The sequence below is a fragment of the Anser brachyrhynchus genome, assembly GCF_964034855.1.
Source record: "Anser brachyrhynchus genome assembly, chromosome: 10".
In the NCBI taxonomy this organism is placed as follows: Eukaryota; Metazoa; Chordata; class Aves; order Anseriformes; family Anatidae; genus Anser; species Anser brachyrhynchus.
Window position 1 is genome coordinate 17,963,756 of NC_137705.1, and position 18,441 is coordinate 17,982,196.

An 18,441-nucleotide genomic window follows, 5' to 3' on the forward strand; every position below is an offset into this window, starting at 1 on the left:
GATAAAAGAATACTTTTCTTATTTTTGAAACAGGGTTCCAGATTTTGTGAGGGAGAAGCGTTTTGGGAACTGGCTTAAAGATGCACGAGATTGGGCTATATCTAGAAACCGGTACTGGGGAACGCCCATCCCGTTGTGGGTCAGTGATGATTTTGAAGAGGTAAGAAAACGAAAGTTTCGGTTGACAGAAAAAATCTCTGTATTATGTGTATGCTTATATTGATGGACTGTTATATCTTTGGCTGTTGCAGTCTTAAGTCTTATTATATCTTAATGGTATGGGAGTATCTATAATAGGTGATAGAAATATGCATGTGTTCATGCATTTGCGCACACACTTGCACATTTTCATTGATTTTGCTTGAAAACTCTAAACAATTTTTCTTGCCTTTTTTTTTTTTTTTAACATTAGAATTCATCTTATCTTTCCAGGAAGTATTTTCAGTGTTGGGAAAGCTGATGGTGTAAGAAATGCAGTGAGAAAATGCCAAGGAGAAGATTTTTACTTGGTCATTTCAATGTGTTTTTTGAAGTTCTGATACTGGGTTGCTTGAAGCCAAATGAATTGTTGAAGGCATAAAAGCAAGTCCACCATAGCAGAACAGTGAAAATACACATTGATAGTGCTAAAAATGTGAATGTAGTAGAATGTAAAAATGCGAATCTAGTAGAATGATGCAAGTATATAAGGCTAATGCTAGAAATGAATATTCACTGAGCAAGAGAGTAATCTGTAACAGTTCTGGTGATAACCATTTTCTTAGTGTCAAAATACCAAGCTTCAAAACTATTTCTCAGCATAAAATGTGAGGATTTTTTATTCCTACGTGGGTTAGACCCATGTGACGAGTCTTCCTCATGCTGGAAAGATGGCAATCAACGTCAGGATGTTCATGGAGGGTAAATACTGCTGGCTTCAGCCCAAATCTTTGCTTTATCTCCCTTGATTTGAACAGTCTTTACCTTTCATTTGAGACATGGAAAGTTGACAATAGAAAAGCATATTCCAGAAGAGTATTGTCTTAAACTGCACTATTACTTAGATGTGTACCATAAAGCATTTTATATTTCCACCTGACTGGAAATGTTGCTGTTAGGCAGGTAGATGGTGGGGAAGGGAAGAATTTACTACTTGTACTTATGATTTAAATATCTAAGAAAGCCTTGGCATCTGAATTGCATTTATGCTATGAGTGTGTTTGTAAATTACTGGCAAACCAAGTACTTCTTTGTTCCATATAATGGTTAAAGTTTAATTTGAAGACTGATAGTTAGTACCTAGAGGTTTTAAATAGATGTTACAATTGAAATACTTTACTCAGTATGACAGGGTTTGTTTGTTTGTTTTAAGATAGAGGAAAGGCTTTCAGTTTTGTGCTAAAGTATTTCAGGAGTTTATTTTACAGCTGAAAAAGATTGTGTAAAAGCTACATACCCCCACACTTCCACTCCCTACCTCTAATAATACTGCATTTGCTGTCCTGTTTCCTGTGTGTGCAGATTTTTTTTGCCTTTGTAAGTTTGTTTTTAATAACTATATAACATCTAGGTTGGAAGATGGAACTTTTACATGAAATTAACTGCAAATATTCCTCAGGGCTTCATGTTCTTGAACAATGATAGAAACACCAGCGTATCTAGTATTTTTATCTGTAGATGTTGCATACATTTCTGTCTATTCTAAAGATTGCATACCAGTGTTCAGTAGTTAAGAATGGCTTCTGGACCATGCTAAATTTCAAGTTTTGTTTTTTCTTTATATTCATTCTTCTTAGATGTGTGGGGGTATAGCTTTGAAACTAAATGCTATCAGGACTGATATAAAAATCAAGATCTAAGTGACATCTGCTCTCATACAGAAATAATATTCACTCAAAACTTCCTCACTTCAGTTTTAATGCAGCCTAGTGCCATGTGAGATTGCTGAACCTCCTCTTCATGTATTGCTCTCAGAAGAACACTTTCTCGCATGCAATTATGCTGTGTGTATTAAATCACGGAGAAGTAATAACAGTTCCTTATTTAATATACAGTAAGGTGAATTAATTGGTATTAAAGTGAATTTTATTACAAATCAATATCTGGTTTCCCACAGTTTTATTTTGGTTTTTATCTTATTTTTATTTTAGCATAATTATCGGGTAGAGATGCATAATGGAATTTAGTTTTTGAAGCTCGTTTATTACCACGTTTTTGAAGACAGTTTTATTGTTTTAAGCCTTCAAATCTTAATGATTTTCTCAGCGTAGGAACACATCTCATTTAGAGTAGATAAAATTTTTCAGCAATGCAACAAGCTTATAAAGTGGACATTAGTTAGTTTTATAGAACTTGCATACAAATCATAGTGTTAAATACTTAGTGGTGTTACAGAAGTTCTCTTGGATGGTTTCATTGCTTGTCACTCGTTGAACTACAAACCCTTGACTAGTTTTGGTGCACAGTCCTGCATCGTAGATGTGGAGCGAGAGGACTCTGGCTGTGCTCTGCTGAAGTGGGAGGGAACTGATCTGCTCTATTCTCCTTGGAGGCTGCTTTGGGAACACTACTTTGAGCTGACCTTATCAGTCATTTATTTTAACTGATCACTATTCAGAAGGCTCTTTTTAAAAATCCCAGAATGTCTTGCTGGTGTACTGCTGCACTGTGTGGGCTTCTTTCTTTGAGTGTGCCTCATTCTTTGATTATAGGTACTTCACAGCTCTGAAATGAGAAACCCATAAAAGCTAACACTTTCCCTTAATAGGGACTGCAGAGCACAGGAACATTGAGGTCCAAGAATGTTGCAGGATGCCTGTAGTCTTCCTATTTACATGGATAATCCTAATTTACATAGATATAATGCTAATGAATGTTTCATTAGAAGTATTTAACCTTGACCTCTGATTTCACATTAGTAATGGTGAAACAGGGCCGAACAGCCTCCAGTCCCTGCCTACTTATTTCAATCTTTGCTGTCCTCTATTAAATGTTGATAAAGCTGTTTTTGTAGTTGATCTGGCTGAAAAATAAAACAGGAGGAAAAAGTGGCTCACTGGGAAAGGGATCTGGCTACCAGTGCATTTGAACATTTGAAGAAAATTATCTGAAGCCATAGCTGTGATGTGAGAGCATAAACCAATCTGCCAAAACAAATGGGTGTAACCTAATGAAGAACTGGGCTTGATTCCTATCTACTTTTTGTGTTGTTTTCTTGCCTTCAGGTACCCAGTGAGCTATGCTTGGGATGCTAGCTCTATCCTTCTGCCTTGGACAGAGGCAGCCTTCCTCAGTACGGTCTTATCTGTGTTCCTCTGACAGTTGTTGGCTTTTTAGATGTGGACCTGGGCTTATTTCTTCTATGGAAATGTTCTGCTCGGTAGAGGTCTGTGGTTGCACCAGATGCTTAGAAAAAAAACCAAAACAACTCCTTTCCTGCCAGCAGTGCTGAATTAAGCACCTGCTGCCCACTCACTTGCTCCCATACGATTGTTTATGGGGCCACATGATGAATGATGAACTAATCAGGATTAAAAACAGTTTGTTTATAAAGGTATATTTTTAATTGGGATCAGTTCCCCAGTGCGGGTCACTATACAAACTGCAGATTTGACCAGTCTAATCATTGCAATGCTTCGCTTCCTATACAGAAATAAAACAAGTGATGGCAAAATTACATTACAAAAGTAACAATAAAAGACTGATGAGTAATGCAGATCAGAGTTGAATTAGACAGGGAAAATCATGGTTTGAAAAACAAATTAGGCTTCTTTTTAATCTCTGGAATTCATGACAGTTTGTAGGATTATACACACCAAACCCTTTTGGTCAGTCACAATTTCTGTGTGTGTATATATATATATATATATATATATATATATATATATATACCTAAGACTAGCTGTAGGAATTGAGCAGTACCCTAACTACTTCTGTCCAAGAATAACTTTAGAAGTTACCTTATGTGAAAAATTTCTAGCCTACTTTTAGCTTCTTTACGTTGGTACGTTTAACTCCTCCCCGTCAGATCTATTTGTCTTTTCCATGGCTCATCTGAATTGGACTGATAGCATGTGGGATCAGACTTTGAAAATCCAGACCAGGATCGCAGCTTGTGTTTCCTTAGATTAATGTAATAAAAACTAAATGAAGCCTGTAGATTTTCTAATCAACTCCTTTGTTACCAGTGACTCTTTTTTCCTTTGAATAAGATGCTGTTAATGTGAGCAATACGCTATACCTGAGATACAAAATTTACACTCAGCTATTTAGCTGCTTACCTTAGCTTCAGATGACAAAGGTGGGATCTGAAACTACTGTCTATGTAGAAGGCAAGATTGTGGATTTTTCAGAGGTTATGGTTTTATAGTTTGTTTGAAAAACAACAAAACAAATAAGCCCTCTCCTTTTTTGCTATCTGCCAACATGTTTGATCTTCCAAGTCTCCAGTTGTTGTAACATGAATTGTATCAAACCAGGGCAGTGATATCTAATCTCCAGCGTTGTTTGCTGCTTTGTCAGTTTGAACAGGGGGACTTTGTGCAAATTTTTTTTGGCTTTTCAGCTAGATCAGCTCCTAGGAAGACACTGACCTACAAATATCCTGTCTGACATTGCAGAGAAAAAAAAAAGTGAAAAAGGGAAAAAAAAAAAGGGGGGAAAAAAAAGTGTACAAATTACTGACTACGCTTCTCATATCTCTTTACAGGTGGTTTGTATTGGTTCAATGGCAGAATTGGAAGAGCTGTCAGGAGTGAAAGTCACTGATCTCCATCGAGAAAGGTCAGTCACGGAGACTGTTGGTTGTTAAAAATAGTTGAGCTGGTATAAGAAATGTTCATTCTTTGCCCAAACCCTGGGAAATGGATCTAGGGAAAATACAAAAGCAGTAAGAGGATTTAAGACTCAGAATTAACATGTGTTCCTTTTCCTTTCTTCTGTCGTCCTAGACACTGTTAATACAAAATCTCTGAAGTAGCTTTAAGTTGTAAAAGTTATCAAAGGAAAAGCTTACGTTTGGAAAAATCTTTGAAACTTAAACCAAAATGCCTATCGTACCTATGCGCAAGCATAATGTAAACTTCTTTGTGTTAATTCTTGTTTTGGTTAGATGTCGTCAATCTTTTTCTTTCCCATAGTATTGATCATCTGACAATCCCTTCACGCTGTGGAAAGGGTGTATTGCACCGGGTCTCTGAAGTTTTTGATTGCTGGTTTGAGAGCGGAAGCATGCCTTATGCACAAGTGCATTATCCATTTGAAAACAAAAAAGAGCTTGAGGACGCTTTCCCCGCTGACTTCATTGCTGAAGGCATTGACCAAACCCGAGGATGGTAATTTTGTGTCCTACTTGTAATGTTATTGCTCAGCATCTGCCAAATTATTGTATCTGGATGATCCTTGAATGTTGTATAGCTATGTTTTGATTAGAAAAGAGGCATAAAAGAAGATAAAAGTAACAGTGTGCAAACAAGAAGGTCAGAAACTGTTTTTCTCCTTGCTACATTTTATAAAGATAAAAGGGCATTGTTTGCAATTTAGACATGCACACAAAAAAATTAAAACAAAAAAAAATCTACAGCATATAAACATTCTTAAAATACACAAGGGAGCTACTGAATTGTGAAAGTTCAACAGAACTAAACATGGTTTGGGATTTTTATGTGGATAAAAGATCTATTAAAGTTAGCTATGGTTTCAGTAAATACAGTAGCAATGTTCAAGTAGTTCAGGTTTCAGGATTTATTCTGTAGCTATTTGAGATTGGGATGTAACAGTGGATTAGTACCTCACATACTGCAGTGTTGCTTTTTGTGCTATCGTTTGGAGCACATGGGGGAGAGATGGTGGATGAAAAGCTTTAAAGAATGCATTTGTAATTTTTACAGAAGTTGGCCTTTTTATAGTATGATACTAAGGTAAAGTTGAGGCCATTGCAACATCCAGATGTACTAAACTGTCACTATCCCAGTTTATAAAGATCTCTTCTCTAAATAGTAAACATAACTGCGGATTTCAGTTCACTGATGTTGACCTGTCTGCAAGTTGCTGTTGGAAGCAGCAGCATTTTTTTCCCTTCCCTTAGTAGGTTTAACCAAATCACCTTACCAATTTAGCTGAAAAGTTCAAACTGATGATAATGCCGTTTGGGACTGTGTGATTTTGTTTATGAAGCACATAACCCACTGTGCTTCAGTTTGAGCCCTCACACTTGGCTTGTGTACTGTGGGCAATGTGCAGATGAAGACATTGATATTATAGTCTGGAGTAGATAGCTTTTTGGATTTGACATCAGCGTAAGAGTTACTATGAATCTTCATCATACCTAAGCCCATCTCATCTTGTTCTTTGGATTATCGAAACATGTGAACACGTATGTTGATGCTCATACCTTCCCTACAGTGTTTGTATATGCTAATAAGCCGGTGCTTTGATAATAGCAAGCATTTGGTGATTTGCAAAAGAGCACTTTTCTTTTGTGAAAGAAAAAGAAAATTCTGATTTGAAACATTCTATATGAAGGGATAAAATTGAGAATGAAGATTGGGTTGTGTCAGATCAGAGACTGCAACTGATGTGAAGTGAGAACTGACATACGGTGAAGAGCGCAGGTGATGGGAGGTCTGGTGGCTTCTGTTTGATGCAACAGAGAAGGGGTAACATGAATAGAGACAAGGGGAAAATGAATGTGACCAAGGTGATATTTTTCATAACTTTGTGTGGATATGAGAAAGAGCTAAATTATATTTGTTAAGGCCAGAGGAAAAAATCTGAGAGTAGCTGGGTAACAAGACTCTAGTCTGGACCAACTGAGAGGAAAAGCTCTCTGATTTATTTATTTTTTGTAGGTGGATACCGCAAGATTTGTAGTTATAGTGAGAATGTGGTGGCCTACAGGGAATTCACAACTGGAGGTTATTGGCATGCTTTACAGGATTATGAATTTAACCGCGGTGTTCAAGAAAAGAGAAAACAGAGGGAATGCTTTCTCCTTTTTGGGGGGAGACAAGAAAGGGAGAGGAAAAGCAAAGAAGTGAACCTTTATCTTTGTGCTGTTTGGTTTTTATAATATTGTTTTGGCTGATGGCTGTATATCTGCAAGGATGTAAGCAGCCTGAGATATGAATGAAGCAGCAGAGAGGTCTATTGAGCTGTCAGAATCAAGTGTGTCCGTGACCACTCCTTAAAATGTTCAGATGAGGTGAGTTTTCTGAAGGATAATCTGCGAAAATTACGTGCCACTCTCTTCTCATTCTGCGTGGCTCACAGGACACTCTTGGAATTGTTGACGAGGTTACCTCATTGCTGGGGGGAGCACACTGGTCATCAGGTTTGATGATGTGAATAACAGAATTTGTCAAAAGTTCTCAGTTACATGCTCTCTCAGCACGAACAGCACATCTGTACAAATTTCATAATGCAAACAATTGAATTCTCTTCTAGTTGGTTCTATGCTATTCTTTTTAATTGAAAATACACCAGTTGTAATTATATGCAAATTCATGACTTATCAGAAACTGTTGGGAATTTGCCAGTAAGGTACGTTTAGATACTAAAGTATTGCTACAGTAGTAATGACCTGTCAGTCGTATAGGCTTTTGGGGTATTGGTCATCTGAAGAAGTGCTCAGGTATTTATGTTTAAGGTTTTTTTAAAGAAGGCTAGAAATGAAGGACGAGGGTGCTTCCAAGTGCATGTGTTTGTGTGCAGGTGAAGAGTGTTTCTTAAAATTCATGGAATTACAGTGCAGTTTAACAACGAGAATTTCTATCTTGCCATGTGAATTTAGGTTGTTTTTTTGCGAGTTAAAAGCCCCTCTGAGGCATAAGCACCAGAAGTGTCATGCATGCCGCTGAATATCTGCAGTACTGCACACAGCAGCCTGTACAGAGTTGGGGACCCACAAGTGGCAGTAATGCGTTCCCAGTTACATGTAGCTTTTGATGAAAACTCCTTTGGAAAATGCAGGCAAACCTTTTTCCCACTAAATCTTGTTGCAAATGCATAGTTGGGAGGTACAGCAGTCTGTGCCTTGTTCTGAATCAATTAGCTTTCATGTAATCGTGTGCTGTTTTAAGGTTGCTAAGCAATCGTCAGTGCAATAGTCATTTTTAACTGAGAAAGCTGTGGCCCATCCTCCAGTTATTTTCATAAAACTGATTATCACTGGTGCAGCTACAGAAGCTCGTAGGCCTCTGCTTTGCTTGAAGGCTCAGTCTCTGAGTAAGAAGCTGCCGCATCTTGCACCTCCACCTAGTTTCTGAGGTACAATCAAGTGCTGATATATTGAACAGTAGGTGCCTGCACTTGGCCCACCACTGATGTCTCAACTGTCCTGGACAGTTTATAAGAATAATTGTAAACACATCCCGTGGGGTGGGGAGAAAACCTCGGTGACCTCTGTTGCATGGAACCTACAGAACTGGCCAGTTTAACCAGCCGCCTTTATTTGATAAGAAGATAAGGAGGCTCTGCTCACTTTTCCGGAGTTACCTTTTTGGTCGTAGCTGTGTCCGTGCTTTTGTTTGCTGGGTTGGATAATACACACATTAACAAAAACCTTTTATGTTTGTTTCCAATTGATCCTGTATCCGGAAGTTTGCAGTGAGCAAATAGGAAGCTAGTTCAGGGACAGAACTCTATTTCCTGTGTTTCTGCTTGTAAGGGGAAAATGCTACCATTATTTTCTTCACAACCCTGCTATTGGTTACTATCACAATTTTTCTGTCCTCTTAGACTGGTAGATCACACCTGAGCAAACAGCACGATGTGCCACGGAGGAAAAGAGTCTACTTAAAATAAGTTCCTCTTCTGAGTCTTTGCCATATGAATGTTTCACATACTTGAAATTTAAGTTTGCTAGAATGAAACAGTGTAATTAGAATTTTAGTTGTAATGAAGTGTGTGCAGATTTCAGCTTAGCGGTGTTAGAAGGTCACATTTGCATTGTCTCGTTCCAGGTTCTACACTTTGCTGGTGCTGTCCACTGCTCTTTTTGGAAGGCCTCCTTTCAAGAATGTAATTGTAAATGGCCTAGTTCTTGCCAGGTTGGTGTGTATCAGTAATTTATTGAACCAATTTTTATTTAAAGAATATTTCACTAAAGTCCCTGTGAATTTAATTCAGAAATTAAATCATGAATGGACTTTGTGAGGTTTATACATCCCAGCTGTGTTGCACTTGCTTCTTGCCAGCAGGATTAGTCCTTCTTAGAGAGAGCAAATGGGTAACAAGTCAGAATAGGAAATACTATGCATCATTTATGCAGGGTAAAGGAGATCACAAATGTAGATGTAGATGTAATTTTAAATAATTATATTTCATGCCCTTTACTTAACATGTAGGCTTGCCAGTGGGTGGGAGGGATTGATTCAAACCAAGTGTGTTTCACCCAGTTTCTCCAGGGAAGATGGATTTACTGCTTGGATTTGTAACTTGGGAGACTCTTGTTTGCTTGTTTTTTCAGATGCTCTCATGGGTTCAGCAGTCATACTGAAATGATGTGCTAATGTATTATTGTCTTTGCTACCGAGAACATAATAGGGCAGAATAAATTAAGCTGGATTTTTGCCCGTTTATTACAAGAATTTGGGGAATTTACTCCTGCATTCTGATATTTTCTAGTGATGGTCAAAAAATGAGCAAAAGGAAGAAGAATTATCCTGATCCAATGGCTATTGTAAATAGTTATGGAGCTGATGCACTAAGGTAGGTTTTTTTAAAAATTCATGTAGAATCTGATGTTAATTGTCTGTTTATAGTAGACATGTACCAGGAGGGCTGCGTATGGGTTTTTGACAATTATCAGTACCAAGAAAGTTAATTTTGGAAAACTCCAGACCTGTATGGCAGCCAGTAGCTGAGTGGATGACCTAAAGAACTGGCAGTAGTTAAAGTGCCTGGACTTTAATACTGTTAGTTTATCTCTGTCAAGGCTGGTATAGACCAAAGCTGATGTGCCGAATGGCGGCCTCTTGTCTGAAAACATCTCCAGATTGTATAGATTCCACTCAGGCTGGCATGTCTGCAATTGCTGCTAATCATTGAGTTGGCCCAGTGAAAACTGAATGAAATCTTTGAATCAGTACTGTCAGATTTCTGCTAAATAGTTAGGGAACGATTACTGTATAATACACATAAATTTGTTTGCTGCTTATATTAATCATTTTCTAAAGAGAAAGTTTCCTTATTGATGATGAAATTATAGAGTATATGCTTGCAGTAGTGAAACCAGAAAAGCAGAACTTGAACAGCCCACTGCGTATATATATAAACTGTCCAGGTCAGTGATTAAACACACAGTTTAAGTGTTTCATTAAAATTATACAAATGTATAAACATAATTATGCAGTCACCTGGTACTTTGGCTGGATGTACCAGCTAGGTACATAAAGTGGTACCTTGAGTTAAAGGCATAATAAAGACATGTTAATAACTGAGTACACTACCTATACATTTCTCAAGAGCTGTGTAATTCTTGCTGTATATAAGAAAACCTTACACTGTTGCACATACTTCATTATATTCTACAACCATATGTGGTAACGATTCGTCTGAGTAAAAGCCTAGTGTGCTGGGATTTTTTCTTTGAGAAAGATAGTTACTGCTGTAATCTAGATGATTAAAAAAAAGCAGATGTGAAATTCTGTATTTTTTTCAAGCTTTAGCAATTTAAAGACCAAGTAAATTATCTTTGTATATATGCTTACAATGGAGGGCTGGATGGATTTCTTAAATTTTATCAAAATTGTTCTTTATAAAAAGTCAAGGTGTATTTAGCAGAATGTCAGTGGATCTGTAGCTGAAACAATGAGTGAAAAGGCTTGGAGTTGTTCCTGCCAGAGATTTTAAATCATAAGTGATGTTTCAGTTGAAAAAAATTTTGCATTTTAAAAATCTTAAACTCCAGAAGTTACACTTCCATTATTCATGTTTTTTGATTTCTAAAAAGCTAATTCATTTTTCTGCCTGTATACTCTTTCTTTAATGTCACATTTATTTATACATACACCCACACAGAGAGTAAAAAGCATTACAGACTGGGCTCATTTATGGAAGGAGCTCTGTGATTCAGTTGTCTGTGCCTATTCACTGAAGTGCTTGATGTGTTCTGTTTATAGAAAAAGCTACAATTGAATTTTTTCCTTGGCACTGCTTCCCCACAGAGTTACTTTAGCTTTTGCAGAATGTGTGTGTGTGTATGTATTATATACATGTGTGTATATATGCATGTGTGTATATATATATATATATATAAAGAATATCTATCTGCTTTAGGTACAGCTTTGAAGTATTCTCAGCAGTAACTTGATAAATAAATCAGCAGAAAATATTCATGTAAGCTGTTTAAATGAATATGGAATTGAATGGCAAGGGCAAACAGAAGAAATAGGTTGATTGCACAGTAAATTTAACAACCCAATTTCAGATTTCCTGAAGCTTGAATCCTGTGTGAAATCTGTAAGAATTGCCAAAAACAGTTATTTTGGTATTCCTGAGAGCTGTGACTCAGATTGGATAGGTGTTAAAGTTGAGTTATGTCAGGAAAGAAAAAATTTGCTTGTCATACTGCTTATAGGCCCTTTGCTTTCCTGTATTTCGAGATAAGAATTGCTTTTACATTACTCTGCCCTTTCAGTCTGTTCTTAAAATGCAGAACAAGTAACATAATGCAACAGACTACTGCTTTAGAGAGATGAAAAAGTAGTTACTCTATTATTTCTCATACATTATTACAACAACCTGATAATATTGGTGTGATCTGAGGAAGGTTTTATTTTCTAGCCAGGGGGTGTAGCTAAACTGGCCACTTTCTGGCCACTGGCCACTTTCTGGCCACTAGGTGTAACAAAATTGTTAGAAATCCTCCTTCATCAGGTGTCTCATTTCTCTTTCCATATGATAATTGGCAGATCTTTATATTAGAATAATTTAATATTCTTTAAACGTTCACATGCTGTAAGGCAGTGTAGGTCTGCTGTATTAAAACAAACAAAAAACTGAAACCAGCTGTGGCCTTGGAGAGCTCCATTTTCTTTAGTTTCTTGTTGTAAAAGCTGTCTTAGGACTTCTGACAGTCAGATTCTGCAGAGAGCACTGCTGAGGTGGGTGCAAAGGTACAATTTAATGGATGCTTCATAGTTTTGATTAATTTGCATCGCAGCCTCTTGAGGAAGAAAACAGGGGAGGCAATTTGTGGTGGTCATTATTTTAGGTGAGTCCCTAACTGCTAAAAGACCTGGGCTGTGGAGTATACCCTTGTGCCAGACTAGCTCTCATATTTGGCTTAATTTATTTTTTACTTCTGAAATAAACAAGTAAAATAAGCACGTATGCAAATAATTGTGATAGGTGGTTTGTTTTAAATAGATATATTTGTAAATTCTGGTTTCATTTAAGGGCTTACTAGTTCATTATCATGCCTAATTGTTCTGTGTTTTTGTAAATCCATAACCTGAATTCAGCTATCGTGTTTAAAAACGCTTGGTTTTGTTTTTTTCTCCTTTGTGTTTTTTTAATACAGTTCTGTAAAAGCCAGTTTCTGTGCTGCTGATATTCCTGCATTACTGTCTTTATTTTTATGCAGGAAACGCTTTCCTAAAGAATTTATGATCTGCTATTCTTGAGTTTGCTGTGTCAGACCACATTAAGATTTTAAAGCCTCCTAAAGGAAGAGTTTGTAAAGATATATTAGTTTAGAATCATGATTTTTAAAGTTGATAAAGCATGAGAAAATGAGTTAATAAATTCATTTTTATTGGGAAATGCCAAAGTCTCCAAGAATTGTTTCATTTGTTTTTCATACTTCGAAAGTTAAATGAAGTATATTTAAATCAAGTTCTTGTGGAAGTTTTGTGTTACCTGAGAAAGACCTGGCTTCCTTTTGAGGTAACAAGATAGATAACAATTTGTAAATGGAGAATTTGTGTAGGGAATAAAATGGATATGGATAAAGATGATTTTTTTGCAAACTGATCAAGGAAGCCAGGGGTATGTCTTGTCTCTGATGTGAGGAGCTGTTAGCTTAAGCAAGACTGTCTTGAGAAGGGTCTTACTGGACAGGGTGGATTTCAGGCGTAAATGAACATCCTTGGCTGCAGATGCCCGTGGTTCTGGAAGGAGCTGCTTCTAATAGTTAGTGTGATCTGAATCCTCTGCTTTGTTCTTTCCGAGCTACTTCTAGAGCTGAGGCACATTTGTATTTGTAGGAGGTACGTCCTTTCTCCTCTTCTTGGGCTGACTTTCTGACAACATCAATTTCAGCTTTTTTTACTGATTTCCCTTTTTTGTCTTGTTCAGGCCCTTGTGATGTGCCTGAAGCTTTTTCTAATTGGTGGAAATAAGTTGATGGAGTAGAAAGTACTGTGTCATTGTTAAGGAATTCAAAATATTATTAAAATAATGGGTGCCGTTATAAAGATGAACATTAATTCTGTGCATCCAATGCTTGTTTTTATATTGTGATAGCATCTGAGTACCTGTTGTGACTTCAATTAACTTTTAGATTAAAAAAGAAAATTTGAATTCTGATTGAAATTCAGTATGCAGTGTGATAAAAGTAATCCCATGGTACTAGGAAGTGAATTATCATATGTTCAATATGTAACATGCTTACAATACTGTCCTTTTTAGGGTTCTTAGTGTGAGACTGCTCCCTTGGGTATTTTTCTCTTGCTATGCAGCTCTCAGAATTCACTGTGTGCTTAAGTGCATTTCTGTTACCATATTCAGTTTTAAGCTTTTAAGTATTGTGTTCTTATTTTTCAGGTTATACCTTATCAATTCTCCTGTGGTAAGAGCAGAAAATTTGAGATTTAAGGAGGAAGGAGTAAGGGATATACTGAAGGATGTCTTCCTGCCCTGGTACAACGCATACCGCTTTCTTGTTCAGAATGTTCAGATCCTGGAACATAAGGTACAGATCTCTTGAGTCTGGAAATGCCAAGGGGAAGAATTTTTGTGCTTTGTCCACCGTTACAGAGAATTAGTATCAGAGAGAGATTTAGGTTGGCAGGGACCTCTGGGTGTCACCTGATCTTGACCTTCTTGTTCAAAGTAAGGCTGACTTCAAAGGTGGGTCAGGTTGCATATGCTTGCTGTAAATTTCTGTATTTGCTGTTGGTACCCTATTTTATTAAACTAATCACTTGTGCATCTTTCTCTTCTTGACCAAGCTTATTACATAGAAAGCAGGACTGAAATGTAGGGGACCGTCGAGGCATAAAAGCTAGCGTTTCTCAGAGGAGAAACTCATGCTCTATTTTAGATAAATGCTATATTTTAGGTAAATGTGATGCTATTGCATTCACACTCCTGAAATTGGAGAACAATATAGGGGCTTTCCAGTTCATGGGTTTTTCCGTAAATAGCTCTGCTAGTCATGTTTTTGGGAACGCCAGTAAAAAGCCCAAGTACCACAAGTGCTTGAGGGAATTCTTCTGAAAAGTCCATATCAAGCCTTGACGGTTTTCTAGGGACTGTCTTATCAGTGTTTCTTCTAATAGCTTGAAGGAACTAAGTGTCACTAATACTGCTTTAAGTGCTGATGCATTTTCTTTGCTGTTACCCCAAATCGTGTAGTCAGGTATGGCTACATGTGCGAAAGGAGTGCTGCAAGTTTCTCTGTGCTGAGAACATTGCCTAATAACACACAGATTTAAAACAGAACTGCAAACAAGTAATGAGTTAGCTCAAGAAACTGTCACAGCAGCCACTGCTGAAAATGCCTCTCTTCATGTACTGTAACTTTAATTATGAATCTGCATAAAAATATTTAACTTGGGAATACTTGACGCTGAATACATTAGCCACAGCAATAAGATTGTCTTCTGTAACGTGACAGTTAATTATTTTTAAAAATTAAATTTAAACGTTAGTTAGAAAAAAATGAAGAAATGGAAAGAAAGGTAAATCATTTGCAATAGTGCTTTAGACTTGCAGATTACAAGTCTGCTAAAAAAAATGCTATAAGAATGACACAAATTTCTATGCTTCCAGAATGAAAGCAAGATTAAAGTTCCTTGCAGTAATACTTCATTTAAATTGAAGATTTTGCATGTATGCTGTATAGGTTCTGTTGAAACCAATTATAATCTTTCAGTGAAGATTAATGATGGAAGGCTGCCACTTGCTAGTGCAGACTTCTATGGGAATGGAAGCTAAGCAAAAACAAGTTCAAACCTTGTATTACACGTGAAATTACAGTAGAAGTTTAATCACTTTGGAGAACTGCCATTTGAAGCAATAAAGGCTTTACTGAAGCTGACTTCAGTAAATAATACAGTAAATAGCTGACTTAAATGGTTTTATATTTTTAATAGCCCCTTTTGGGAAGAAAGTCTGGTAACTTCAGAGCCTAATATTTAATGAATGTCCTCTCAGGATCCCTAGAAGTCATTCCTCAGACAAACTTGTGTGTTGCCCAAAAATATATTTCAGTTTTTCCTCTTTAACCTGTGAGTTATCTCATGTGTGCTTTGCAGCTTTTTGCTGTGATCCTGTTAAATCTTGCAAGATCAGCCAAATGGAGGGTGGAAGACCCCAGTGGAAAATCCAGGTGCTTAAGCAGATAGTTTTGGTGATTCAGCAGATGTATTTTTCCTTTATAAATATTAAAACCATTACTGTGGACCATATTAGGCAAAACAGTGGGCTATTGGAAGTGCTACTGCTTAAATTAGATTTCGTGCTCAGGCTTTAAAACTTTTTCATCGTATTCTGCCTTCTGCAAGAGAAATTATAATTTCAGTCTTATAATTTTATGCTTACTGCAGTTACCCAGTAATTATAGTTGGTTTGATGCCTGCTGACCTCACACTGTGATTGCTACACTTTTGGGTGTGCAGATACTTTTTTTGTAATCCTAAAAAACATCAGCATCCATTTACACAGTATAAAGGATAGTTATTGGGTCAAATAATCTAAACAGATTTTTCATCTGGACTCAAAGGGAAGGCAAAGTCCAGAGACTTGTTAAAGCAGATGTTAAATACTGATTGTAAATTTAAAAAATTAAAAAAATAAATAAAAAATCCTCCCCCGCCCCATTTTCTGCTAGTTTTAAGAACATCCATGTGCAGATGAGTCAGACTGTAGGCACAGCACAGACGATTGTGTTTTCTTGTGATGTTGCTTACAATGCCCTACAGAATCAGTTAAAGTGTTATGAAATTTCTCAGATGGGTGCAAACATCACTATTCTGGCAAGTATCAGAATATGCTATTTACATTTAGATGCCTAGAAGTCTGCCTGTTTTTTCTTTGTTTTTCAGTGGGGGCTTTTGCTCTCGTATTTGTTTAACCTGGTGAAATTGCCACATGATCTTAAAACTCTATGCTTTAAATGCCATTTCCCTGAATACAACTCACCTTCTTAGTTGTTACGTTTCTTGTAAATGCTTTCGATCCTTCTGGGTGAAAGAGTTCTGTGAATTCAAAACTCTTACCCTGTATCTGGAAGTTATGATTTACACTGCAAGTGGGGAAGGGACTACTGCATACCAGTGTGTGCTGTACTACTTTCTGGCCCTTTATGCACATAACAGGCCTCCCTTGCAGTTGAAAGTGTTGTGTGGTGAAATCAGGAGCAGTGGAAGTCGGGTTTTTCTTTGGCTGTTTCTCTTGCATATGTTTCTGGAATTTGTGTTCTCTCTTAGGAACCCGGTGTAACACAGAGCAAAGGTGACAAAATACTTCTGGCTGAAAGGTGGCTCGATATAGAGATTGGAATATATACCCTTATGACTTGAAAATGTGTTTTGTGTTTTTCTGTTGATGATAGGAGGAGGGAAGAGAATTCCTTTACAATGAGAACACAGTTAAGGAGAGCAATAACATCATGGATAAATGGATTCTTTCTTTCACCCAATCACTCATACAGTTCTTCAAAGCTGAAATGGCAGGTATGCACATGTTGGGGGGGGGGGCATACGTCCTTTCAATTTTTGATTAGAGAAGTGACCATTTCATCCATAGACTTCCACAGTTCACTTGAGACTTACAGTTCAGATAAAAGGAAGGAAATCTTTAACCAGTTACAGTAATGCATAGAATAGTCTCTTTATGGGTGTGAATACAGATTTTGCTATAGTTGTTTGTGAGATGTTGAAAAGTGATGACACTTTTTTATCATAGCTAATCCTACCAGTTTGGTGATGTGACTTCCTGCTGTAGCATCTTCTGCAGCGCTTGGAGTAATTAATACTGTTATAGTGGCTGAAAGATGACAGTGAAAAGGATTCCAAATAGAATTTAGGGAAGCTATAAATAAATAAATTTTAAATACAATGGGCAGTGATCAAACCAGCTAAATAAAAAATTTTTGAGTGATACAGGGCATGGGGACAAGCTTTTCCTTACTTTATTCCATGGAGAGGGTTTCTTTGTAATCATACTGGGAATACGTACAAAGGACAGAATGCTGCTAATTTACTATGTAGCTTTATAAAGAAACTCTCACTGTTTTTCTCCATGTATATGTTAATCTTCATATTATATTAAGACAATTTAAATTGCAATGAGAAGATGCAGAAGCCCTTGAACTGGTTAGCACAATCCAGCAAGCCTACAAACTTGCAGATGAAGTCATGATGGGGATCTGAAGAGGTTTTAGTGCCTTTAAGGGCACTGGAAACCTCAATGCTGGAAAGAAGATGGCTTTTGCCATTGTAGTCCCTGTTTGTGAATAAATAAACAACCCCTCTATGCCAGTGATCTTAAGTTGCCATTGGAAGAATTTTTAGAAGCCTTTCACAGGTGTGCTTAGGCTTGGGGAAAAGAGGTATTAGTGGAATAACAGATAATGCCAAGCCGGAGTTCACAGGGATATAGGACAGTCCTTTTCTGCATCAGTCATCTCTTGTGCTTCAGCCCCCTGCCCTCAGACTGGCACGTTCATTCTCACCAAGACCAGTGAGATGTGTTTATTTTGCTACAGTAGGTAAAGTGTTATTTTGGTAATGAAGTTCAGGTGAGGTCATCTGAAACATCTCATTAAAGGAAGAAAGGAATCCTCAAGCTACCGAAGACAGAGTTATGATAAAAGCACTCTGTTGTCAAAAACGTGTCTTTTTCCCAGGAGTTTTGCCCTTGATGTTTGATGGTGTTTGTTGAATTTCATCTATTACTAGAGAAATACACAGGGTCTATCCGAGTTTACATGCTCCCCGTTAAGAGGAAAATATTTTGAGGGACTAAATGATCTTCAGAGGTCCCCTTCCAACCTCAACCATTCTGTGATTCTGTGAAAGTGAAAAATTGATTTGTAAATGCGTACATGGGATCTTGGGTTAGTATGGGGTTTGAACAGAAATAATGTTTGTGGGAAGATGATAGTGGGGCAGAACTTCAATTCTGCTCTGGGTTTCTAAGAGGAAGAGGAAGCTAACGAAAAGGGATGTGTCAGCTGCCATCTTTACAAAGCAAAGAAATCATTCAAAGAAACTTCCTGTTGTAAAATGGCAA

At 37.2% G+C, this 18,441-nt stretch overlaps 1 protein-coding gene across 5 annotated transcripts in view; it reads left to right on the plus strand.

The window, feature by feature from the left end:
- Positions 1 to 18,441, plus strand: part of IARS1 (isoleucyl-tRNA synthetase 1) — a 127,401-nt gene that overhangs the window by 73,030 nt on the left and 35,930 nt on the right. For all 5 annotated transcript variants that reach the window (XM_080606622.1, XM_080606620.1, XM_080606621.1 and 2 more), the window contains 7 exons: positions 34 to 160; positions 4,688 to 4,761; positions 5,118 to 5,312; positions 8,940 to 9,026; positions 9,604 to 9,687; positions 13,747 to 13,894; positions 16,760 to 16,880. In XM_080606622.1, coding sequence (XP_080462748.1) covers positions 34 to 160; positions 4,688 to 4,761; positions 5,118 to 5,312; positions 8,940 to 9,026; positions 9,604 to 9,687; positions 13,747 to 13,894; positions 16,760 to 16,880 — 836 coding nt within the window. The remainder of the gene's footprint in view (positions 1 to 33; positions 161 to 4,687; positions 4,762 to 5,117; positions 5,313 to 8,939; positions 9,027 to 9,603; positions 9,688 to 13,746; positions 13,895 to 16,759; positions 16,881 to 18,441) is intronic.